Source organism: Papio anubis, chromosome 8 (genome assembly GCF_008728515.1).
Source record: "Papio anubis isolate 15944 chromosome 8, Panubis1.0, whole genome shotgun sequence".
NCBI lineage: Eukaryota > Metazoa > Chordata > Mammalia > Primates > Cercopithecidae > Papio > Papio anubis.
This window is the reverse complement of record NC_044983.1, coordinates 133,978,211-133,999,678: the sequence shown is the minus strand read 5'-3', so window position 1 is coordinate 133,999,678 and position 21,468 is coordinate 133,978,211. Positions and strand designations below refer to the sequence as shown.

General features: G+C 46.2%; 1 protein-coding gene across 1 annotated transcript in view; it reads left to right on the top strand.

The window, feature by feature from the left end:
- COL22A1 (collagen type XXII alpha 1 chain) overlaps window positions 1-21,468 on the top strand; it is a 326,761-nt gene that overhangs the window by 91,252 nt on the left and 214,041 nt on the right. Inside the window, exons 8-11 of the mRNA XM_009213647.4 lie at window positions 5,575-5,655; window positions 6,663-6,785; window positions 10,770-10,814; window positions 15,760-15,822. Coding sequence (XP_009211911.2) covers window positions 5,575-5,655; window positions 6,663-6,785; window positions 10,770-10,814; window positions 15,760-15,822 — 312 coding nt within the window. The remainder of the gene's footprint in view (window positions 1-5,574; window positions 5,656-6,662; window positions 6,786-10,769; window positions 10,815-15,759; window positions 15,823-21,468) is intronic.

The following is a 21,468-nucleotide window of genomic DNA, read 5'->3' as shown; positions in this document are numbered from 1 at the left end:
CTTTACAACTTTAGAAAGTAGATAGAGTGGACATCCTCATTTCATAGATGGAGACTCTCCTGGAGATATTGAGTACTCTTCTGAGATCACAGAGCCAACAAATGGCAGTTAGGGTTTCCACTCACACAGCCTGTCTTCCAGGTCCATTTGCAAACCTCTCCCTGCCTAAGATAACAGACATCAAAGGGCTGGACAAGATGGAGCTATGGGGTATTCATAACACAATAAGGATCACTATTATCTCCCTCAGAGTGTGCATCACGGTCACAAACACAACCCCTCTTAATCCTAAATTCAGGCCAGGTGGGTGGATGCTCCTCACATTTTATAGGTGGGGAGATTCCACCTCAAAAGTATCAGGTGACTTGCTTAAGTTCCCTGCCTTGGGCAGCCAGGCTAGGACTCTGGCTCTGTGAACTCCATGGTTCTGCTGTCAGCCCTGAATAACAGTCCCTGAAACAGATACCCTCTGAGCTGTAAGGAACCCAGAGAGCATCTTATCCAGCCCCTCATTTACTCAACAGACAAGGATACGGAAGCTCAGAGGGAATAACGAACATGTCCAAAGATACAGAGCAAGATTAGATCCTTCTAACTCCAGTTCCAAACATCCAACAATGAGATTTCCACTATATTTCTATTTGAGGTAGTGGGAGACTATATTTGAGTTAAAAGTCTCCTAAAAACAAGAGCCAACTTTAGCACATAGCCCCACATCCCTAAAACTGCCTGTCCTAGCCTTTGAGTTAAACAAAATTGTTTTGGAGTCCAAGCTCCCCTATAGCCTCTCTGATGCTGTTTCCTCAGCTGTAACATGAGAAAAATGAGCATTCCCTCCACAGGGTTGTTGTGTGATTAAATGCTGTATCATATATGAAGTGCTTATAAAACTTCCTGGAGTACTGCCGGCTTTCAATAAATACTAGTCATCGTGAACGTCATCACCACCATCTTCATCACATTATCATGGTGGTGGTGTCAGGTTTTGAAAACAGGAAGAGGATTAGCTTCCTGGTACTCTCCAAGGTACCCATTTGTATTATATGGTCTACCCCAAGCAGGGGATTGGAAATCAGACCTGAGTTTCCTTCTGGACACATCCCCACCACATACAACAACCTAGTGTAGCAGAAATGGTTGGTTCCCCACCTACATTCCCCTGAGTCCTCATCATTTCAGTGCATAACAGCTGTGCTGCCAACTGCCTGCACCTGTCTTGCCTGAGGGCTTTCCTTCTCTGCCAGAGACAGTGCTATCCATTATCAAGCAGGCTTCAACACCCCTGGGAGCAGCCCTCCGCCAAGGACTGGTGGCAGTTGGAGTATCAATACCCCAGCTCCCTCACCTCTTGGCACCCTAACTCTGAGTCACATATTCTTGATGGGCTCCAGAGTTCCCCAACACATGTAAACTGCAGATGCTCACAGTGGTAACTCCCTTGATAACAGCCCTTTACTGGCTAACTTCCTTTCCCTAACTCACTTTCCAGCTCTGCTACCAGTGCTCTCAAATTAAATAAAGATGCTACTTCTTGAATAGACGTTTCTAGGTCTACTAAACTAGACTAAAACACTCAGGCCAGTGGCCTCAGCTCTCTGCACCTTCACTTTTTCATCTATAGACAGGAGACAGCGGACTCACATCTGTCAGAGCTACTGTGAGAATTGAGTGAGATCACTAGTATGTAAACACAGCATGTAACAATGCTTGGCACATGGGGAGTTCTCTGCTGGGTTAGAGGCAATAGAGAATAATGAAGAGTGTCCGTGGGGGTATTACACCCATTGACTGTTCCATGCTGCATTTTTATATTAAAACCAAGTGTCAGGAAAATATACATGAGAATCAATACATCTCTATCTCTTAGTAAATCTTCCGGAATCATCATCTGTGGCACTTGTAGCCACATGGTTTAGGGCATCCTACGCATCCTGCACTGAAGCTTCATCTGTGGCTGACACTGTGCTCTCATGGGCTCTGTTTCCCTTGGTCCCCACCGCAGCTCTGTGAGTCCATCTCACAGAAAGGAAAACTGAGGTTCAGTTTTCCTGACTTGAGCAGCTGATATGAGAAAAGTAGAGTGAGACTCAGACTGGGTCATGCTGAATTCAGCCTTCCAGCTGTCTCTGCTCCCTAATAGGTTTCCACACTGCAGCCAGCAAAGGGTCTCTAAGCTGCTGATGGGTAGGACATGGAAGGAAGCTGGGATCCAGGGAGCCAAGCAGACCCATGCAGCAGTTCAACCCATAATTGCTGAGGGCAGAAACCTGAGCAGGACTTCCAGACAGGAGTGGGGGAGCACAGTGATGTCACAGTGGAGTCAGGAGGTAAAATCCCAGGGTGTGGAGCAGGGAGGAAAGGGAGAGAAGGATTGAGTGGCTGGGGCGATGCTGGGATTTTAGGCAATTGGAAAGGGGCCCCTCTTGGCTCAGAGGACCTCTCACCCCACCTGAGAACGCCTCTGTCCCAGATCCCAAGCCAGCATGCTCTGTCCCTGGCCTGCCTCCTGCCTCCTCCTTCTCCTTCCCTGTCCCTGCAGCCTTGCCAGGCAAGCCCAGCTGCTGCGAGTATGTTTGATAATGAAGAAAGCAGGGCTGTCTTTGAAAGTAGGCTTTGTTCAAAACCACAGTTTTTCATTCTGTCATTTTCTCTTGTTTCTGGGCTGGTGTCTCTACAGGAAATAAAACAGACGGATGAATGGTATTGTTATTGTTTCTGCTGAACAAAGTCAGTGGGGTGAGTGGCTATACTTCGAGGGGCACTTCAGTGTGCAGGGGGACTCCTGAGGCAAACATGGGCCTGAGAAGGGACCGGGGGGGGGGCAAGTCCAGGGCGCTTCACATCAGTGTTTAATGCAATAAGTGTTCCCCCCTCCACTGACTGAGCTCAAGCTCCATTTGATAAACGCCCATCCATTCATCCACTCGTCCACCCAGCCATCGATTCTATGGCACTTTTATGAGTCAGGGACTGCTGTAGTGAAGGACAGAAGACAGGAGAGCCTTGCCCTCATGGTCTATGTTCTATTAGGGATGTTTAAAAAAGTGAGCTAAGAAACAGACACCATCATGCATTGTGGGAAGTGCTGTTAGGACCACGTTCAGAATGTACTAGAGTGACAGGGAGGACCTGGGTGTGGACAGGTGGCTGAGGAACAAGTGCAGGAGGGGTGGCAGGAGGAAACCAGTATAGCTGAATGAAAGGGAGCAATGAGCATGGCAGACTAGGGGTGAGCTTGAACCATGTCCTGCAGGGCCTGGGGAGAGCGAGAGATTGTCCACAGCTCTGATACATTGGCAAGAGTTCAGCTTCGTGCTTGAGAAGGCAGCACTGCCTGGGATTTTGTCCTTGCTCTCAGAAGTCCTGGAGCCTGGAAGGAAGAGGGATATACAGATGTCTAATTATCCTGCAGTCTGCTGTGTCTGATGTTAGCTGTCTGTGCAATGTATTAGTCTGTTCTTATGCTGCTAATAAAGACATACCCAAGACTGGGTAATTTATAAAGGCAAGAGGTTTAATTGACTCAGTTCCACATGGCTGGGGAGGCTTCACAATCATGGTGGAAGGTGAATGAGGAGCAAAGTCACATCTTACACGGCAGCAGGCAAGAGAGCATGTGCAAGGGAGCTCCCATTTATAAAACCATCAGCTCTCATGACACTTATTCACTACCGTGAGAACAGTATGGGGGAAACTGCTCCCAAGATTCAAGTATCTCCACCTGGCCCCACCCTTGACACATGGGGATTATTACAATTCAAGGTGAGATTTGGGTGGGGACACAGCCAAACCATATCATGCAAGGTGCACATATGGCAGAGAAGAGGGCCTGATGGATTCTTGGCTATAGAGGGAGGTGTATCAGTTACACCTGTGGCTGTGTAACAAGTTATCCCATTTCCCCAGCAAAAGCAGGTTAAAACAACACACATGTACTGTCTTATAGATTCTGTGGATCAGGAATCTGAGAGTGGCTTAGCTGAGTGGTTCACTCAGGGTCTTTCACTGTGCTGCCCTCAAGCTGCTGTCATCTCAAAGCTCAAATAAGGCTGAAAAGCCGCCTCCAAGCTCACTAGGGGGCTGTTGGAAGCTTCTTATGAGCTGTTGAATGGAGGACCTCAGTTCCTTGCTAGTTAATGTTTGCAGCCACCCTAATTCCTTTCCACCTGTGCCTGTCCACTGAGTAGCTCACAACATGCTAGCTTCTGTGCCCCATGGTGAGTGATGAGAGAGAGAGGGACAAACAGGAAGAGAAGAACACATTCAAGACATCAGCCAATCTTCTTATGACCTGATCTCGGAAGTGACATGCCATCACTTCACACCAGGGGAGGGGAATTAAGTTCCCAATCTGTGGACGTATTTGAAAAAACAGCCTCAAAAGGGGATGCCTGGGTATGGATCTGGGTGGTGACTGGGAGATTTCTCATTGCTCAAGGGCTTTCCTAGAATGGGCACCACGTGCCAAGGTGTGAATGTGCAGGTGTGGTTTGTCATGCAGTTAGATGCTGCAGAGTTCAAGTGCAGAGTGAAGAGAGGGACACCTGGGGAACCAGGCAGAGTCAGGCCCTGGGAGGTGGGGTGTCCTAGAAAGGACCTGGGCTTTGTCTGTAGACTCTGTGTGTGTGAATGTGTTCAAGCATGTGGATGTTTTAGCACCACAGTCCCTTTAAATTTTAGTTTTTTTATGTGTTATGTCTTTAAGTTTAAGGGGCTGTCATATTAAAGGTAGTGATAGAAGTAAGTTTTTATTTTAAAAATTCACTGAAACAACTGTGGAAATGACTGGAGAGGCTGAAAATAGGGCTACGTGGAACCTGGAGGCCTTTGCAATGGCATCATTAAGGGTCTTGTTCAATGCAGTGCTGGTGACATGGAGAGAGGATGATGGTGTGCCCTGTGTGCAGAGCAGAGGGCAGAGGCCATAGCACCTTCAGCGTAGAAAGAAACACTGGACTTTAACATGTGTCCTGAAGCCCCTTGCAAGGGGGGGCTCTCCCTTATAGAAGGAAGGGGTTGTATTAGTTTGTTCTCACACTGCTAATAAAGACATACCCACGACTGGGTAATTTATAAAGGAAGGAGATTTAATTGACTCATGGTTCCATATGGCTGGGGAAGCCTCACAATCATGGCAGAAGAGCAAGGGACATCTTACTTGGTGGCAGTCAAGAGAGAATGAGAGCCAAGCAAAAGGGGGAACCCCTTATTAAACCATCAGCTCTCATGACACTTATTCACTACCATGAGAAGAGTATGGGGGAAACCCTCTCCATGATTCAATTATTTCCCACCGGGTCCCTCCTGAAACACATGGGAATTATGGGAACTACAATTCAAGATGAGATTTGGGTGGGGACACAGCCAAGCCAGATCAGGGGTGTGAGCAGATGATGCTTAGCTCCTTGTGAAAATCCAGGGTGGAGCCCAGGGTAGGAGTGGCCCAGTGGTGGGTTCAGGAAGACCACGAAAAGGAAGTGGAACCAGATACCAGGGCAGAGCCTGTCTGTAACCATGGAGGTTTCTGGGTTCCAAAGTCCCTAAAACTTATCCTCTCTCCTTTTTCCTTTCCAGTTTGACCTACAGCGGATTGTGATCTATTGTGACTCGAGACATGCAGAACTGGAGACTTGTTGTGATATCCCCTCGGGTCCGGTGAGCAGACTCTCACACAGGGAGGATGGGAGGAAATGGGTGTGTGGCCTCCAGAGGGAAGGGGAGTCCAGAGCTTAGGGATGGGTGGTCGGGGGTCAGGGACACATCCACCATCAGAATATGGCCTGAGGGGGAGCTTATGGTGTGGGTTGGGGGAGCCAAGCCATGCAGGTTCCTCTGGGGCTATTGTCATTTGTGCCTTAGTCAGTGTAACCCCAGTGCTGCTAGCTGAGTCATGAAGCCTTGCTCTAGGGGATGTGGGAGGCAGGGGCTGGGAGATGTTTCTAGGGAGGGGATGACAGTCCGGGCCACCAGTGCCCAGAGGCCACAGTGCCCTGGGCTGGTCCGCAAGATGGGGAGGTCAGGACATGGATGGCCCAAGAGACCAGGGTTTGCCCCTTCAACCCCTCTGTGCGGGCTCTGCTCTATTCTCAGACCTCAGTCCCTGCCCTGTTTTAGGCCTCTCCCTTTCCAACCCTCTTTGCCAGGTCCTGGTCACAAGGCTTGCTTGAAAGACGGGAATAATAATGGAGGCTACTTTCCGGGCTGCAGGGTGAGATCCATGCAATGCCTGGTTAACCTCATCCCCAGGACCCAGTTCCAACTCAGCCAGTGCACCCGGCTCAGGGCTCCTGTGGTGTGCAGGTAGACAGCAGGTGCTGGGAATGTGGAGCCAGATGGACCTGGTTGTGGAGTTAGAGGGTGAGGGAAGAAGAGAATGGGATGAAGAAGGAAAAGGAGGAGGTGAGAATAAGGACAGCAAGAAATGTTGAGCACTTGTGAGGTGCGAGACCGTGGGCAGTTCCCCCAGGTTGCTGAGCCAGCCAGTGAAATGGCTGAGTCTGGGCTGGCCAGGCCTTCTGCCCCAAGGTCTCGGGAGAGACATCCTTAGCGTTTTCTCAACCTTTGCCTGCCTGGTTCCGAGGAAGCACCCGACACTGTACTTCTGCCAGGGAGTGCCTGCTGAGTGAAGAACCAGGTTCTGACCTCCTGGGCTTTCCTTCCAGTGCCAGGTGACTGTGGTGACAGAGCCTCCACCTCCACCCCCACCCCAGCGGCCTCCCACCCCAGGCAGTGAACAGATTGGGTTTTTGAAGACCATCAACTGCTCCTGCCCAGCTGGAGAGAAGGTATTGTCTGCAGTCCACCCTCAGCCCCAGTCCACCCCTGGGTGGTGCAGTGGGAGTTTCCCATCATGCACGTGACCTGCCAGGGCAGGGGGTCACTGGGAGGCCCATGGCTGTCAGCTCTCAGCACCCTGTGTTGTGCCTTGGAGCTCTTGCTTCTTGATTTTTGTGCACACTGGAAGGGGAGATCTGCACACCAGGCCCTGATGAACGCTTTCTAGAAGTAGAATGTACATTCCCCAGGCTTCCCAGGTTACTCCTTTATGATCTCCACTTGGGGTGACTGAATCAAATGAGATGCTGTTTGAGAATAAGACTCAGAAGAAGACAGTGAGTGAGAATTTCTGTGTGCTTTGCAAGAGCACACCCTCATTCCTCTCTTCTCAGTGTTTTCTTTGATTAGCCATTCACTATCATTCATACATATATATACACACATATATATGTGTGTATATGTGTGTGTATGTATGTGTGTGTATATATGTGTGTGTATGTATATGTGTATATATAAGTGTGTGTGTGTATATATACACACATATATAGTTTTAGTTTTATCTATGTGTTTCTATTTTTAAAAAGTGGTGCATTTCTGTGAACACCACCATGACTGTCCTCGAATGGACTGAGACTAGAATAAATATCTCACGGTATGCCCAGGGCTGTGATTTGTTTTGTTTTTCTGTAGACGGTCACCCTTGATAAGGGGAAAAAAAGTTCTTCTGCATTTGAGGAGAAGGAACAGAAAGATTTACAAAAGGCGGACGCCAAGTAGCACTGTGCTGGGGAAAGCCTCCGCGAAGTTCTGCTGAGCCAGTGGCCCCTGGGTCCTGCATCTCCCACACTGGGCTGTACTGTCCCCCTCTATCTGTTCCTCTCAGCTCAGTCCCTGCATGTGGGAGGTGCTTGGTGACTCTGCCGGGGACAACAGACGCGTAGACAAAAAGACGAGATGATGGTGGGAGTTAACTGGAGTGGGCCTGCTCTGAGTATTGCAGCACAGTCTTCTCTTCAGAAGCCTATCCTGGTAGACCGACTCGCTTCCTTCCCCTCTCTCCTCGTCTCCGTTCTCCTTCACACTCTGCCTTCCTTCTTTTTGTGCTACCCAGAAAACCAAACCCTGGGGTACAGGGAGCCCTCAGGGAGTTCTCAGTTAAGTCAGGCATCAAACTCTGGCCTCCCTTGCTGGAGGCCCAAGCTGGAAGCCTGCTGTGAGCTGAGGCTCTTTCTGGTTAGAGGGTGACCTTAAGATCCCCTCAGCCTGGGACCCGTGTAAGGGATGAGAGGGGGTGGAGGCAGGAGCCAGGGCCGGTGCACACCGTGCCAGGCAGCAGCTCCTCCACCCACCCCTGGCAGGCTAAAGTCCACCACAGTCAGGCTGTGGATCTGTTTTTTACATGTCAATGAAATAACAGAAGCAGCTGTTGAAATCCAAATCCATTGGAATCCTGTTTAAAGCAATGAGCAGGATGAGTGATGGCATGGTGAGGTTTTGGTCACAAGCCAGTGTGCACACAGATGGACTGCGCCAGGAGCGATGCCAGACCCAATGCCTGCTCTTCTTTCAAGAAGTCCTAAGGAATTCTTTTCTGCACGCATTTTTAATCTGTGTCATTTCCCTCTTCCCTCCCTCATGTCCTCTCCTTCCTTCCTCCTTCCCTCCTTCTCTTTCCTCCTCCTTTCCTTATTCTCCATCCATCCATTCAATAGTTATGCATTTAGCACCTGCTATTTTCATGACAGCATCTTCCTTTTCCTCCCTGTCCTTCTATTTATTATAACAATTATCACACTAGATTGAAAATGTCTCCTGATCGTTACTTCCATAAAATCATAAGTTCCGGATAGGAGAGATTGGATCTTTCCATGTCTGTATTTTCAGCTACTAATATATAGCCTGGCACAGAGAAAGCCAATAAATAAGAGATGAGTTGATATATAAGTCAATCAGGGTATGAAGACATGGATGGACAGAGAGATGGATGGATAAATGGGAGGGAGGGATAAAGAAATATACCCTCTTACTTTGGGAGGCCAAGACGGGCAGATCATGAGGTCAGGAGTTTGAGACCAGCATGGCCAACATGGTGAAACCCCATCTCTACTAAAATACAAAAAATAGCCAGGCGTGGTGGTGTGCGCCTGTAATCCCAGCTACTCAGGAGGCTGAGGCAGGAGAATCTCTTGAACCCGGGAGGCGGAGGTTGCAGTGAGCCAAGATCACACCATTGCACTCCAGCCATGGCAATAGAGTGAGACTCCATCTCAAAAAAAAAAAAAAAAAAAAAAAAGAAATACACCCTCCCTTCCTTTAGGCGGGGCAAGGTCTGGCTGTTGCCCTTACATATTTTCAGCCCCATGCCTAGGGTGGCATGACTCAATGATGACTTAATCACTCCTTCATTCCTTCTTCTAATGTCTAACCATAGACATTAAGCACCTGCTATGTGCTGTGTACTGTGCTGTACACTGAGGTTTTAAGACAAATAGAATGTGGTCCTCAAAAATTCTGTAGTCTACACTCTGGTTAGGGAACCAGGAGCTCTGAGGCCTGGCTGGGCCCCAAGGAGCTCATAGCAGGCCTACTAGAGAACCTCCCAAGCACAGGTGGCTGAGAAGGGAGCCTGCTGCTTCCCTCCCCACAAAATAGCCCCGTGGAGTGGAAGAACTTCACAATGACCTCATGAAGCAGGTGTCATTTCTGTCTCTTCCATCTTCATTTCAATTTAAAAAAATACAACACAGGGGGCCTAGGAAGTCTGAATGTTTTCTCCTAGGAGGCAGAGCTGTGGCCACAGACGGACATTGTTTTCAGTGGTTTAAATCTTCTATTGGAGTTGGAAAAACATTTTCATTATTCAGCTAGGTCAACATGATGCCTGGTGTTGCATCTCTATAAGCAAACATCATGGGGAGCGTGAACTGTGTACCAGGAGCTCTTGTGGGCGCTAGGTGAGGAGAAACACACAAAAAATTATTTATCTTCATTTGCCTGAGCAAACAACATCTGTGAATGCATTTGAAAGTGTATGTTCCTGAGTTGGCCAAGTGTGCAACTTTTGGCAGAGTGTAGATTGCCTTTAGCACGAAGTGCACACATAAATGGATATACTGCTGCCTTTTATTTAATGTGGTGATATTTATATCTGTAAAATTATATTAATCGTGTTGCATTTGTTTTCAGCATGGCGACATTTACATGTATCCACCACGTACAGATTACATTTATAAATCCAGTAAGGTGATCTTTACACATTGTTAAATTGAAACAAAGTTCACATTTAGAAATAGCTTACATATATGTCTTCTTTTGTATTTTAGTGAACAATAACTATATGAACCTCTAGCAGTCAACATAATTTTCTTTTTAATTGAAGTGATGATATATTCAGGTAAAAATAGCTAGTGAATACCACTTTGGGTTTTTTAATGTATTTACGTATTTAGTTTGGATGTTGACAAACTATATAATTGCATAAATTTATGGGGTACAAAGTGATGTCATAATACATGTATACAATGTGGAATGATTGAAATTAGCTAATTATCATATCCGTCACCTCAAATCCTTACCATTCATTATTCCTGCTGTTTGAGACATGTAGTCTTTGACAACATGTGTGTATTCCTCCCACTCCACAGCCCCTGGTAGCCACCACTCTGCCTTCTGCTTCTCGGTGTTTCATGCTTTTACTTATACAAGTAAGCCGAAACGTGGCATTTGTCTTTCTGTGGCTCAGTTTGCTTGTTTCTATCTTGTGTCCACTGGTAGCTGCATCTGGAGGCTGTGTCAAAGCTTCCCGTATAGGTTTGCAGTTCGAGAGCAGGGACTTTCAGCACAGTCAACCAATTTCCTTGCCCAACTCATTGGTTGGCACTGGGCTTACTAAGCCATTGGCTTCTAAGCATGTGAGGTGGATAAGCATCCAGTGATGAGAGAAGGGGAAAATTGAAATAGAAACTTACTTTTTTTTGTCTTTCTTCTTTTAGGGTGAAATGGGATTTGCTGGCCCCATAGGGCTCCCTGGTCCAAAGGTCAGTACAGGTGTGGCAGTGGTGTAGTTTAGAACCTCACTAGTCCTCTGTTTTGCTCTCTGTGTAAGACAAAAGATGGTATGTGGGGATGCTGTCTTGCCAACATTTTTCCTCAGAGCTTGTTAAATTAAAAGGATAAGAGCAAGTGGCATTAAGTCTGAAACCTGGGAGCCTCTTAACTGCCCAGGACCTCCAGTTCTCAGTCTGCAAATATTAGCAAGAAAGGGTGAGATTCCCAGAGCCCTGGCTCAGGTCTCATTTGCTCCAATAGGCTCAACTCTCTCCATGGTCAATTCACTTTGCAGCAATTGGTTGAAGCTGCTGTATTCCAGAAACTTTTAGGGGTTGGGCTTTTAAGATTTATTAAATTGCATGACCCTTTAAACACACGATTTCCAAATTCACTAATTGCACTAAGCCAGGTAGGGCCTCTCTGCCCTCAGTCACTGAGTGGTCTCCTTCCTCTCTATCGCTTCCCAGGGTTATACTATTTATCAAGGCAGAGTGGAGAGTTCACCATCATCCCGTGTTTGAAAGAGGAACTGAGTGTGCTGATGAAAATCACTGGAAACTGCTGGGCCTCTCCCCTCCCCTCCCTTTCTTTCCCTTCTCTCCCCAGTCTCTGCCTTTCTTTATGTGTCACTGTATCTGTCTGTCTCTATCTCTCACTGTCTGTATCTCTTTTCACCTTGCTCTTCCTTCCACTCTGTTCTCCCCCCTATTTCTCCTCCTGCATTTCTTAGTTTGAATTAATACATTCAGCATATCATTAGTGAAACCTGCTAAGGGCCAGGCACTGAGGTCAATGATAGGGTTAGAGGATGGTTTAGGCAGGACCTGACCCTCACAAGCCTGAGTCTCATGGTATAGACAGACCAGGGAGTATATGGAATCTCCTTCTTTTTGCCCACTTCTTTCCCATCTTCCATCCTCCTCTACTGAACTGCAGCGACAATGACTGTGCACCTGCTGTGTGTCAGGCTTGAGCTGGGAGCCTACCTATGCCTCAGACAGCAGGTGCTGTGGGGTAAGGATTGCCGTTCCAGTGCCCGCTGTTGTGAGCTCAGGGCTGTGCACATTGCAGGTGGTCCCTACTTGTTGAATGAGTGATATCAAACCCTAACCCAACCCTGCGTGAGAGGCAGCATCAGTCCCACTCTCCAGATGAGAAATCAAAAGTCAGAATGGTGAAATGACTCGCCTGAGCAATGCTTTCTTCCTGTCCACCTTTGCTGGGCACTCTTCCCTTCCTATGTGTCCCTCCTCACTTCCTCTCTTGCCTTGTCTGTTTCTCCTCTCCTCTCCCTTTTCTCTTTCTCTTTTCTCTCCCTCCTGACTGTAAATACTTCCTTGGCCTCCCTCCCTCATCTCACACCCTTCTCCGCTATGCCCCCACACTGCTAGGATGTGACACCACGGACACACACACAAACCATCACACACACACACGCATGAAGCACACCACACATATATACACACACACCATCACACACACACACCACACGTACAGACATACCATCACACACCGTTACTTACACCATCACACACACACACCATCACACACACACACTATCACAGACACACCACACACCATTACCTCCACCATCACACACACACCACCACACACCATTACCTCTACCATCACACACCATTACCCACACCATCACACACAATTACACACCACCACACACCACAACCCCCACCATCACACACACACACCATCACACAGATATCATCACACATACACCATCACATTTACCTACACACCATCACACACACCATCACACACCATTACCTACACTATCACACACACACCACCACACACCATTACCTACACCATCACACACACCATCACACACTATTACCTACACCACACACACATCACACACACACTATCACACACTATTACCTACACCATCACATACACACCATCACACACCATTACCTACACCATCACACACACACACCATCACACACCATTACCCATCACACACACACCATCATACACCATTACCTACACCATCACACACACACCATCACACACAACCACACTATCACACATACACTGCATAATATACCATCACACACACAATCACACACCACACACACCCATCAAACACACCATCTCACACACACACTATCACACATACAGACACACACCATCACACATACATACCATCACACACCGTCACCACACCATCACACACACACCATCACACACACCATAATACACTATCACATACAATCACCATCACACACACCATCAAACACATCATCTCACAAACACACACCATCACACATATACACCATCACACACACCATCAAATACACCATCTCACAAACACACCATCACACACACACCATCAAACACACCATCTCACACACACACCGACACACATATACACACACACCATCAAAAACACACACACCATCACACACACCATCACACATATACACACACACCATCTCTCTCACACACACACACCCTATCACATATACACACACATCATCACCTACACCATCACACACACACCATCACACACCATCCCACACCATTACAAAAACACATACACCATCACACATAGACACACATACCATAACACACCATCACACATACCACCACACACACACCATCATACATATACACACACATCATCACACATACCATCACATGCCATCCCACATCATTACACACACACCATCACACACACCACACACCTTCCCACACCACCACACACACACTGTGACACACCATCACGCACACCATCACATGCCATCCCACATCATTACACACACCATCACACACACACACACCACATACCTTCCCACACCACCACACACACACTGTCATACACCATCACACATACCATCACATGCCATCCCACATCATCACACACACCATCACACACACACACCACACACCATCTCACACCACCACACACACTGTCCCACACCATCACACATACCATCACACACCCACACACACCATCACACATACTATCACACACCCACACTAACACATACAACAAACACCATCACACATCCACACCATCACACACCATCACACATACACATGCATGCCCACATCATCAGACAGCATCACATACTATCACACACATACCATCACACACACGCAGACACACACACCATCACACACCACACACACCACATATACACACACACCATCACATACACACACAGACATATGCACACACACACCCCACATCACACCCCATCACACATACACACACCATCATCACACACACCATCACACACATGCACCTTACCACACACACCCATCACACACACACCTCTCATCACACACACACACACCATCACACACACCCCTGCTGCCCCCTGAGCTCTTCTCCCCTGGTGAGTCCTCTCTTTGTGCTGACGGAGAGCAGCTCAGAGTGGCCCAGGTGCCAGCTGGTCACTGTTAGGAGGATGACAGGGGTTTCTGCATCATTGAGCTCCTCTGAGAAGTGACCTCAGATTCTCGGCTGTGACAGGAGGGAAGACCAAAGCTACCTGGGGTTTCATAGGCCTCTCAGTAGAAGACATTTGTATGAAACAAGGGCTGTTTGGTAATGGCTGCCTCTGCTGTGCTTGAGCAGAGCAGGCCCCAGGCCCCACAAGGAGAGCAGAAACGATGGGAGCAGAGGAGCACTGAAAAGGGAAACTGATACAGCCACCTGGAGATGTGCCCAGCTCCCGCAGAGCTCACTTGCAATTGTGGTCCTATAGTGTCATCCATCACATTGTCCCAAACCATGGTTAGGACCCTAAGTCAAAGGCTGGGGTTCCTGGTGGTTCCGTGTCCCTACAGAGAGCTTGGGCTCTGTCCACATGCATAAGCTGAGTATGCTGGGTGCAAGGCCCAGTCGTGATGTGGGAATATAAAAGTGACTGACTGAGAGCCTGGTCCCCAGGACTCACAGGCCAGGGGGAAGGGAGGCAGGAAAGAGAGGAGTGGGATAGTATGAAGAGAGTCAGGATAGAGGGGCCCAGGAGCTGAGGCGCTGAGAGAAGAGTCCCCATTGCTACCTGGTAGGACTTCAGGACACCTTTCCGCTGATGGCCCTGACCAGCTGGGTCCAGTAGAATAGACAAGAACTGTCCAGGACCAAGGAGGCAGGGAAGGGCATCATAGCCAAAGGGAACAGCATAAGCAAAGTAGCCATGTGTTCTTAGAATATAAAAGATGAGATGGGAACAAGAGAGATAAAGTTCCAGACCAATAAAAAAGACAAAAGAGTAGAACTGAAGGCTCTGTTTCCTGTGCCTACACCTCTCTTGGATTGGCTCATGAGATGGCAGGAGATTTGGGCTCCGGTTCAACACTTGGCTTGTGATGAGTTTTTCCTCCTTTGCAGACACAATTTTTTCCTCTACCTGCTCTCTTTCTCCTCCTGGACAGGTATGAGGGCCCCAGGTGCACAGGGATGGACTTGTTATACAAACGGAATGCCCAGGGGACTCTGGTTGACACTTGAAAGTTTTCAAAGCACCTTTATGCTCTTAATCTTGTGTGCCTGCGTGAGGATGTGCCTGTTTATAGAAGAGAAGCCTGAGGCCCAAAGACCGTAAAGATGTGCTCATGTGAAGTGGCAGAGCTGCTGTTCACACCTGGAGCTTCCACTTTGCCTTCTGAGGCCCTGGTGGTGGGATCAGTGGTAGGCCATTCCCAAGGATGAATGTGCAATGCTTTGATGCAGTTGCTTTCCTCAAGAAGTCCCTGGTTCCTGCAATTGTGATGTTGGGGGATGACTTAGATGCTTCCTCCTTTCCAGGGGTGGGACACATGGCCTCATTGCAGAAATGGCAAAGATGAAATCAGCTGCTTCTAGGGAACTGGAGCAAGGTTGGCCATGAGGGTCCTGTCTGTGCAAGAGCCCTGTCAGTGAACCTAATCTGATGCTTGTCTCTGGTCTCAACCCCTCAGGGAGACACAGGAGCCACTGGGCCGGTTGGTGCTCCTGGACCTAAGGGAGAGAAAGGTGATGTGGTGAGTAGATGGCTGCCCTTCTGCATGGCTGAACCTCAGGGCTGGTGTGGGGGACCCAGGGCCCTCCGATCATGCAAATCAGCAAGTGTGGGCTGAATACCTGGCAGGGGCCAGGCACTACCCCCACACCACCCTCGGGATGAAGCCCTAGCTTCTCTCCATGGGCATGGAGGCCTGCTGGATATGGCCTTGGCGGACTCTCTAGCCTTGTCTCTTGCCACCCCATAACCAGAATTCTCTGCTTTGAATCATCACAGTTACTAACCCTCTAATTTGTCATTTTGTTGTGCCCTTCCTGACTCTGGCCATTACACAGGCTCTTTCCCGTGTCAAGAATAATGCTTCCTTCTCCCCACCCCTGTTTTCCCTTCACCACACCTTCCTGCTTGGCTCATGAGTTCTCATCATTCCTACTCAACTATGTCTATTCTCCAGGACATTGCTCCAAACCCCAGCTCTGTGTTCCCACAGCACCTCCTCCATCCCAGCGTTAGAGGACTCCCAGGTGTCCTGACTGTAATTTATAGTCACAGCATTTCCAACACCTGGCCTAGCATGAATTATATTCATGAATCTTTCAGCTGATGAGGGAACACAATTAATGATGGCCGGGAAAGAATTGCAGAGACGAAGAAGTCACAGTTCAGGGTGGCCCTCAGGAGCTGAATGGCTGAGAAGTGGATTCTGGCTTCACCGAGATACTTAACCTTTCTATCCTTAGTTTTCTCATCTGTACAATGGGGATAATAAAACAACCTATTCAGTAGCATTATGAAGATTAAATAAATTAATGCATGTAAATGGTTTAGAACAGTAGTGAGTGCAGTCAGTCGCTGTCCTGGTGGAAGCACTAACCCCTGCCCTCCTGCATGGAATCATGTAGCATCGATAGCACAAGTTTGGTGTCAAATGAGCCTTGGTCATTGTCCTTCGCTGCAGCCTTTTTTAGCTGTGTGACCTTGGGCAGGTTTCTTTCTTTCTTTTTTTTTTTTGGAGACGAAGTCTTGCTCTTGTTGCCCAGGCTAGAGTACAGTGGCATGATCTTTGCTCACTGCAACCTCCGCCTCCCAGGTTCAAGCGATTCTCCTGCCTCAGTCTCCCAAGTAGCTGGGATTACAGGTGTGTGCTACCACGCCAGCTAATTTTTATATTTTTAGTAGAGACGAGGTTTCACCATGTTGGCCAGGCTGGTCTCGAACTCCTGACCTCAGGTAATCCCCCTGCCTCGGCCTCTCAAAGTGCTGGGGTAAAGCCTCATTTACACATTAGCAAAATGAGGAGTATAACTACTTGGTTTACAAAATGCCTGGCCTATAGTGGGTGATCAGTGAATGACCGTTGTCTTTTTTGGTGTATGTGATTATAATTAGTTCCTTCTATGTTCTCAGTGCTCAGGAGGAAACCCAGGAAACAAGACAAGCCTCTTCCCTAGAAGAATTAGCCTGGCAAATGCAATTCCCTCAGCGCCCCACACTGTCGCCCTCTCATGCTGTAGTGATGCCATCTACCCTTCTTGGCATGTGTATCGTGTGGAGTCTAACATTTGCTCCATGCAACAGCTTTTGACATAGTCTCATGACGTCTCTAATGGGGATGACACTGGTTTCTCAGGCTTGGATGACTTGCCCTCAGTCACAGAGGCTGGATGTAGCAGAGACACAATTTGCACCTGCATCTGCTTTAATCTAGGTCTTGTGCTCACTTGGCTGTGCTTCACCTTCACTTACACATGCATATCTACCTCCTTTGTGTAGGTAGGAAGCACCTGTTGTGTGCAAAAAGACATGTAAATAAGGAGAGCTGGTCACATTTACCAGCCCTTACTGCACTGCTGGCTCTGCCTTACATGCTTCACAGGCTTGAGGCTCACCTAACTCACATCAGCTTAGTGAGGTGAGGCCTGGTGAAATGCCTACCTCACAGATGAGCAAACAAGCTCAGAGAAGGGTGGTAACTCATACACATGTAGTTTTTTAGGAACTCACTTGTCAGGCAGTAGGTGTAGGAAATGCCCAGCCCATTCCTCTCTCCTCCATGTCTGGGACAAGACCCACTCTAGCACATGTGCTGTCACTTGTAGCTGGGTTCAAAGGAAGGGAGATTGGGAGGACATTCTGAATTCAGAGAAACCACCAGAATCAGCCAGAGAACAAACATGGATGTACTCTGGAGCCCTGAACTCCGGGCAGTGTTCCATGGCATAATTATGATCATGATTGCCTGCCTGATGTCATCAGCAGCTCTATTGAGGCCAAATAGCCTGTGATTGAGGAAGCAGCACCAGCATCAGCAGCCTACATTCAAATTTTCGTTCCACAACCTACTAGCTTCAAGAACTGAAGAATTTGCTAGAACTTTCTGAGCTTCACTTTTCACATTTGTGAAACATACATAAAAATAATATCTGTAGGGGTTCTGCTTCTGAAATGGCAACAAGAGGAACTCTGTGAATCTACTCCCTCCAAAAAGATAATACCTGGTGAAATTCCAACACTTTTCACCTTCTGCATCTGGAGTTTCAGAGTCTAAATTCTTGGCGGATGCAGCTAAGGGATAGGGCTCGCTTCCTCTACCCAACCCCCATTCACAGGGTGGAGGCACAACCTCAGGCATGACAAGCCAAGAATGCTGGGTTTCTGATCAGCCCTTTCCAAGCTCAGTCATAAGGTAGAGGCTCCCCAGTGAAGGATGCAAGTTGAAAAAAGCAGACACTACTGCACCTTCCCAGCCAGGGCACCATTCCAAGAGAAGAGGGCCATGGTCCCAGCTCCCAGCTCCCAGTTCTAGAGCAGGGATGCAGATATTTAGCCCAGGATACAATCCTTAAGAACAAAGAACTCTGAAGCTCTCCCCAAAGGCATGGACTTTGAAACAGAATGTGGAGAAGTATAAGTGTAAGGGTTCTCTAGAAACAAAGGAGATGTTGGCGATAAGAAATTAAGAGGAGCGTGGTACTCTATAGTAAACCATAACTTCACCATAGCTAGCTTATCAGAAAGAATCAGGGAGAAAACACCACAAAGAAGACTGCTCCTGGCATGAGCAAAAAACCTCAATGACTGCCCACAACAGCTACCCATGCAAAGGGGACCTGATTCAGTTTGATCAGACTATGGAGCAATGAAAGTCTATATAGCATTGTAGAAAATAGTAAAGGAATCAGTTGGAAAGTAATGGAACCTAAGAGCTAGATTGAATGTCAGCAGAGGCAGACAGTTTGACAGAGGAATCAAGAAAAGAAACGTTCAAAATGAGCCTTGTTAAAACCATTGTCATCCTGGGGTGACTGTGTACAGGTCCAAGGCCATGTCCTCTGAAAATTGGCCTCAGAGTTGTAACACTGGGGAAAGGGAATAGACTTAATTAAAATAATCGAGCCAAGTCAGTGAGCAAATAAACAAGAAAACAACAAAAACAATTTTTGTAGGGGAAGTGTCTGTATCCAGGACTGCTATATTTTCTAAAATGTCCAATTTTCAACAAAAATTATGAGACATGCTAAGAAACAGAAAAATGTGACACATACACCCAAAAAGGCAGCAGACAACAGAAACTGCCTGAGAGAGGACACAAATATCGGATTTAACAGACAAAGCCTTCCAAGCAATCATTATAATTATGATCAAAGAACTAAAGGAAATTATTCTGATGTAAGCAAAAGAAGGCATAATGACAATATTTCATCAAATACAGAATATCAATAACGAGTTAGAAATTATAAAGAACTAAATGTAAGTTCTGGAGTTTAAAATTATAATAAATGAAATTTAAAAACTAGAGAGGCTCAAAAGACAGATCAGAATTCTTAAAGATAGATCAGTAGAGATGATGTAATCTGAAGAACGGAGAGAAAAAATAATGAAGAAAAATGGACAGAGTATTGGAGAAATGTAGGCGTTCATAAAGTGCACAAATCTGCACCTACTGGGAATTAAAGTAGAAGAGGAGAGAAAAGAGCAGAAAAGTATTCAAACAAATAGTGGCGGAAGGCATCTCAGATTTTATGAAAAGCAGTAGTCTACATATTCAAGATGCTCAGTGAACCCCAATTAAGATAAACACAAAGAGCTACACTTACAAACATCATAGTAAAAATTCCAAAAAGCAAAAAAAAATTGAAAGTAGCAAGAGAAACAAATGACTCATCATTTACAAGGAAACTCCAATAAGATTAACAACTGAGTCATCAGAAATGGTTGAGGCTAGAAGGCAGAGGGATGGCAAGCTATGTATAATAATACATTACAACCATGTATGGTTGGTGTTAACAAACACGCATGTAATATGCATAGCAATAGCATGAAAAAGGGGGAAGAAGGCATAGAGCTAAGAAGGAGTATGTTTCTATGTCTAACTGGAAGTAAGTTTTTATAAATCTACAGTAGACCCTATTAAGTTACGCATAAGATAAACTCTAGAGCACCCTCTAAGAAAATAACTCCAAAATATATAGTTAAAATATCATGAAAGTAGTATAAATGTTACCCTAAAAAGTACTCAATTCCAAAAAAGATCAGTAAAGGAGCAATAAAGGAACAAAAGTGGGACAGGAGACCTGTAGAAAACAAAAACTAATATGGCATATATAAATCTAATTATATAATAATATATGTGAATATACTGCATGAACCAACTAAAAAGCAGAAATGTTAAGACAGGTTATAATAACAAGATCAAACTGTATCCCGTCTATAGAAGACATACTTTAGATTCAAAGATACAAATAGGTTGTATCTTTTGTATTCAAAGATACAAATAGATTTCAATAGGTTAAAAATAAAAGGATGGAAAATATACATCTTGAAAATAAAAAACATAGAAAGCTGGGGTGACTGTGCAGTATTAGACAAAATAGACTTTAAAACAAAAAAAATCAATAAACAGAGACATTTCATAATGATAAAAAATTCATTCTCAAAAATATAGCCATTATAAACATATATGCACCTAACAAAGCCCCAGAATACATGAAGCAAAAACTGACAGAATTTAAAGGCGGAATGAAAAACTAATTAAAAATAATTAAAGACTTCAATACCTCCTTTTCAATAATGGGTAGAACAACTAGGAATGTGGAGAAATTGGAATCTTCATGGATTGCTTGCATAACTTGGTGCAGTTGCTTTGGAAAACAGTCTTGCAGCCCTTAGGTTAGAGACAGAGTTATCATATGACCCAGCAATTCAATTCTACTTTTAGGAATACACCCCTCAAAAATGCAAACATATGTTTACACAAAAACTTTCACAAAAATGTTTATAGCAGCATTATTTACAATAGCCAAAAGTAGAAAACCCAAATGTCTATCACCTGAAGAATAGGTAAACAAAATGTATGTCATATCCATACAATGTCATATCATTTTGCAATAAAACGAAGTACTTATACATGGTCCGACATGGATTAACCTTGGAAAGACTTTGCTGAGTGAAAGAAGCCAATCATAAAAGGCCACATATTATATGATTCCATTTATATAAAGAATGTACCGAATAGACAAATCTATAGAAACAGAAAATAGATTAATATTTTCCTAGAGCTGGAGTAGAGGAAGTATGGAGTCATTGCTAATAGATACGGGTTGTTTCTGAGGTGATAAAAATATTCTAAAGTTGCTTGTGGGGATTTTGTTGTACAACTTTATAA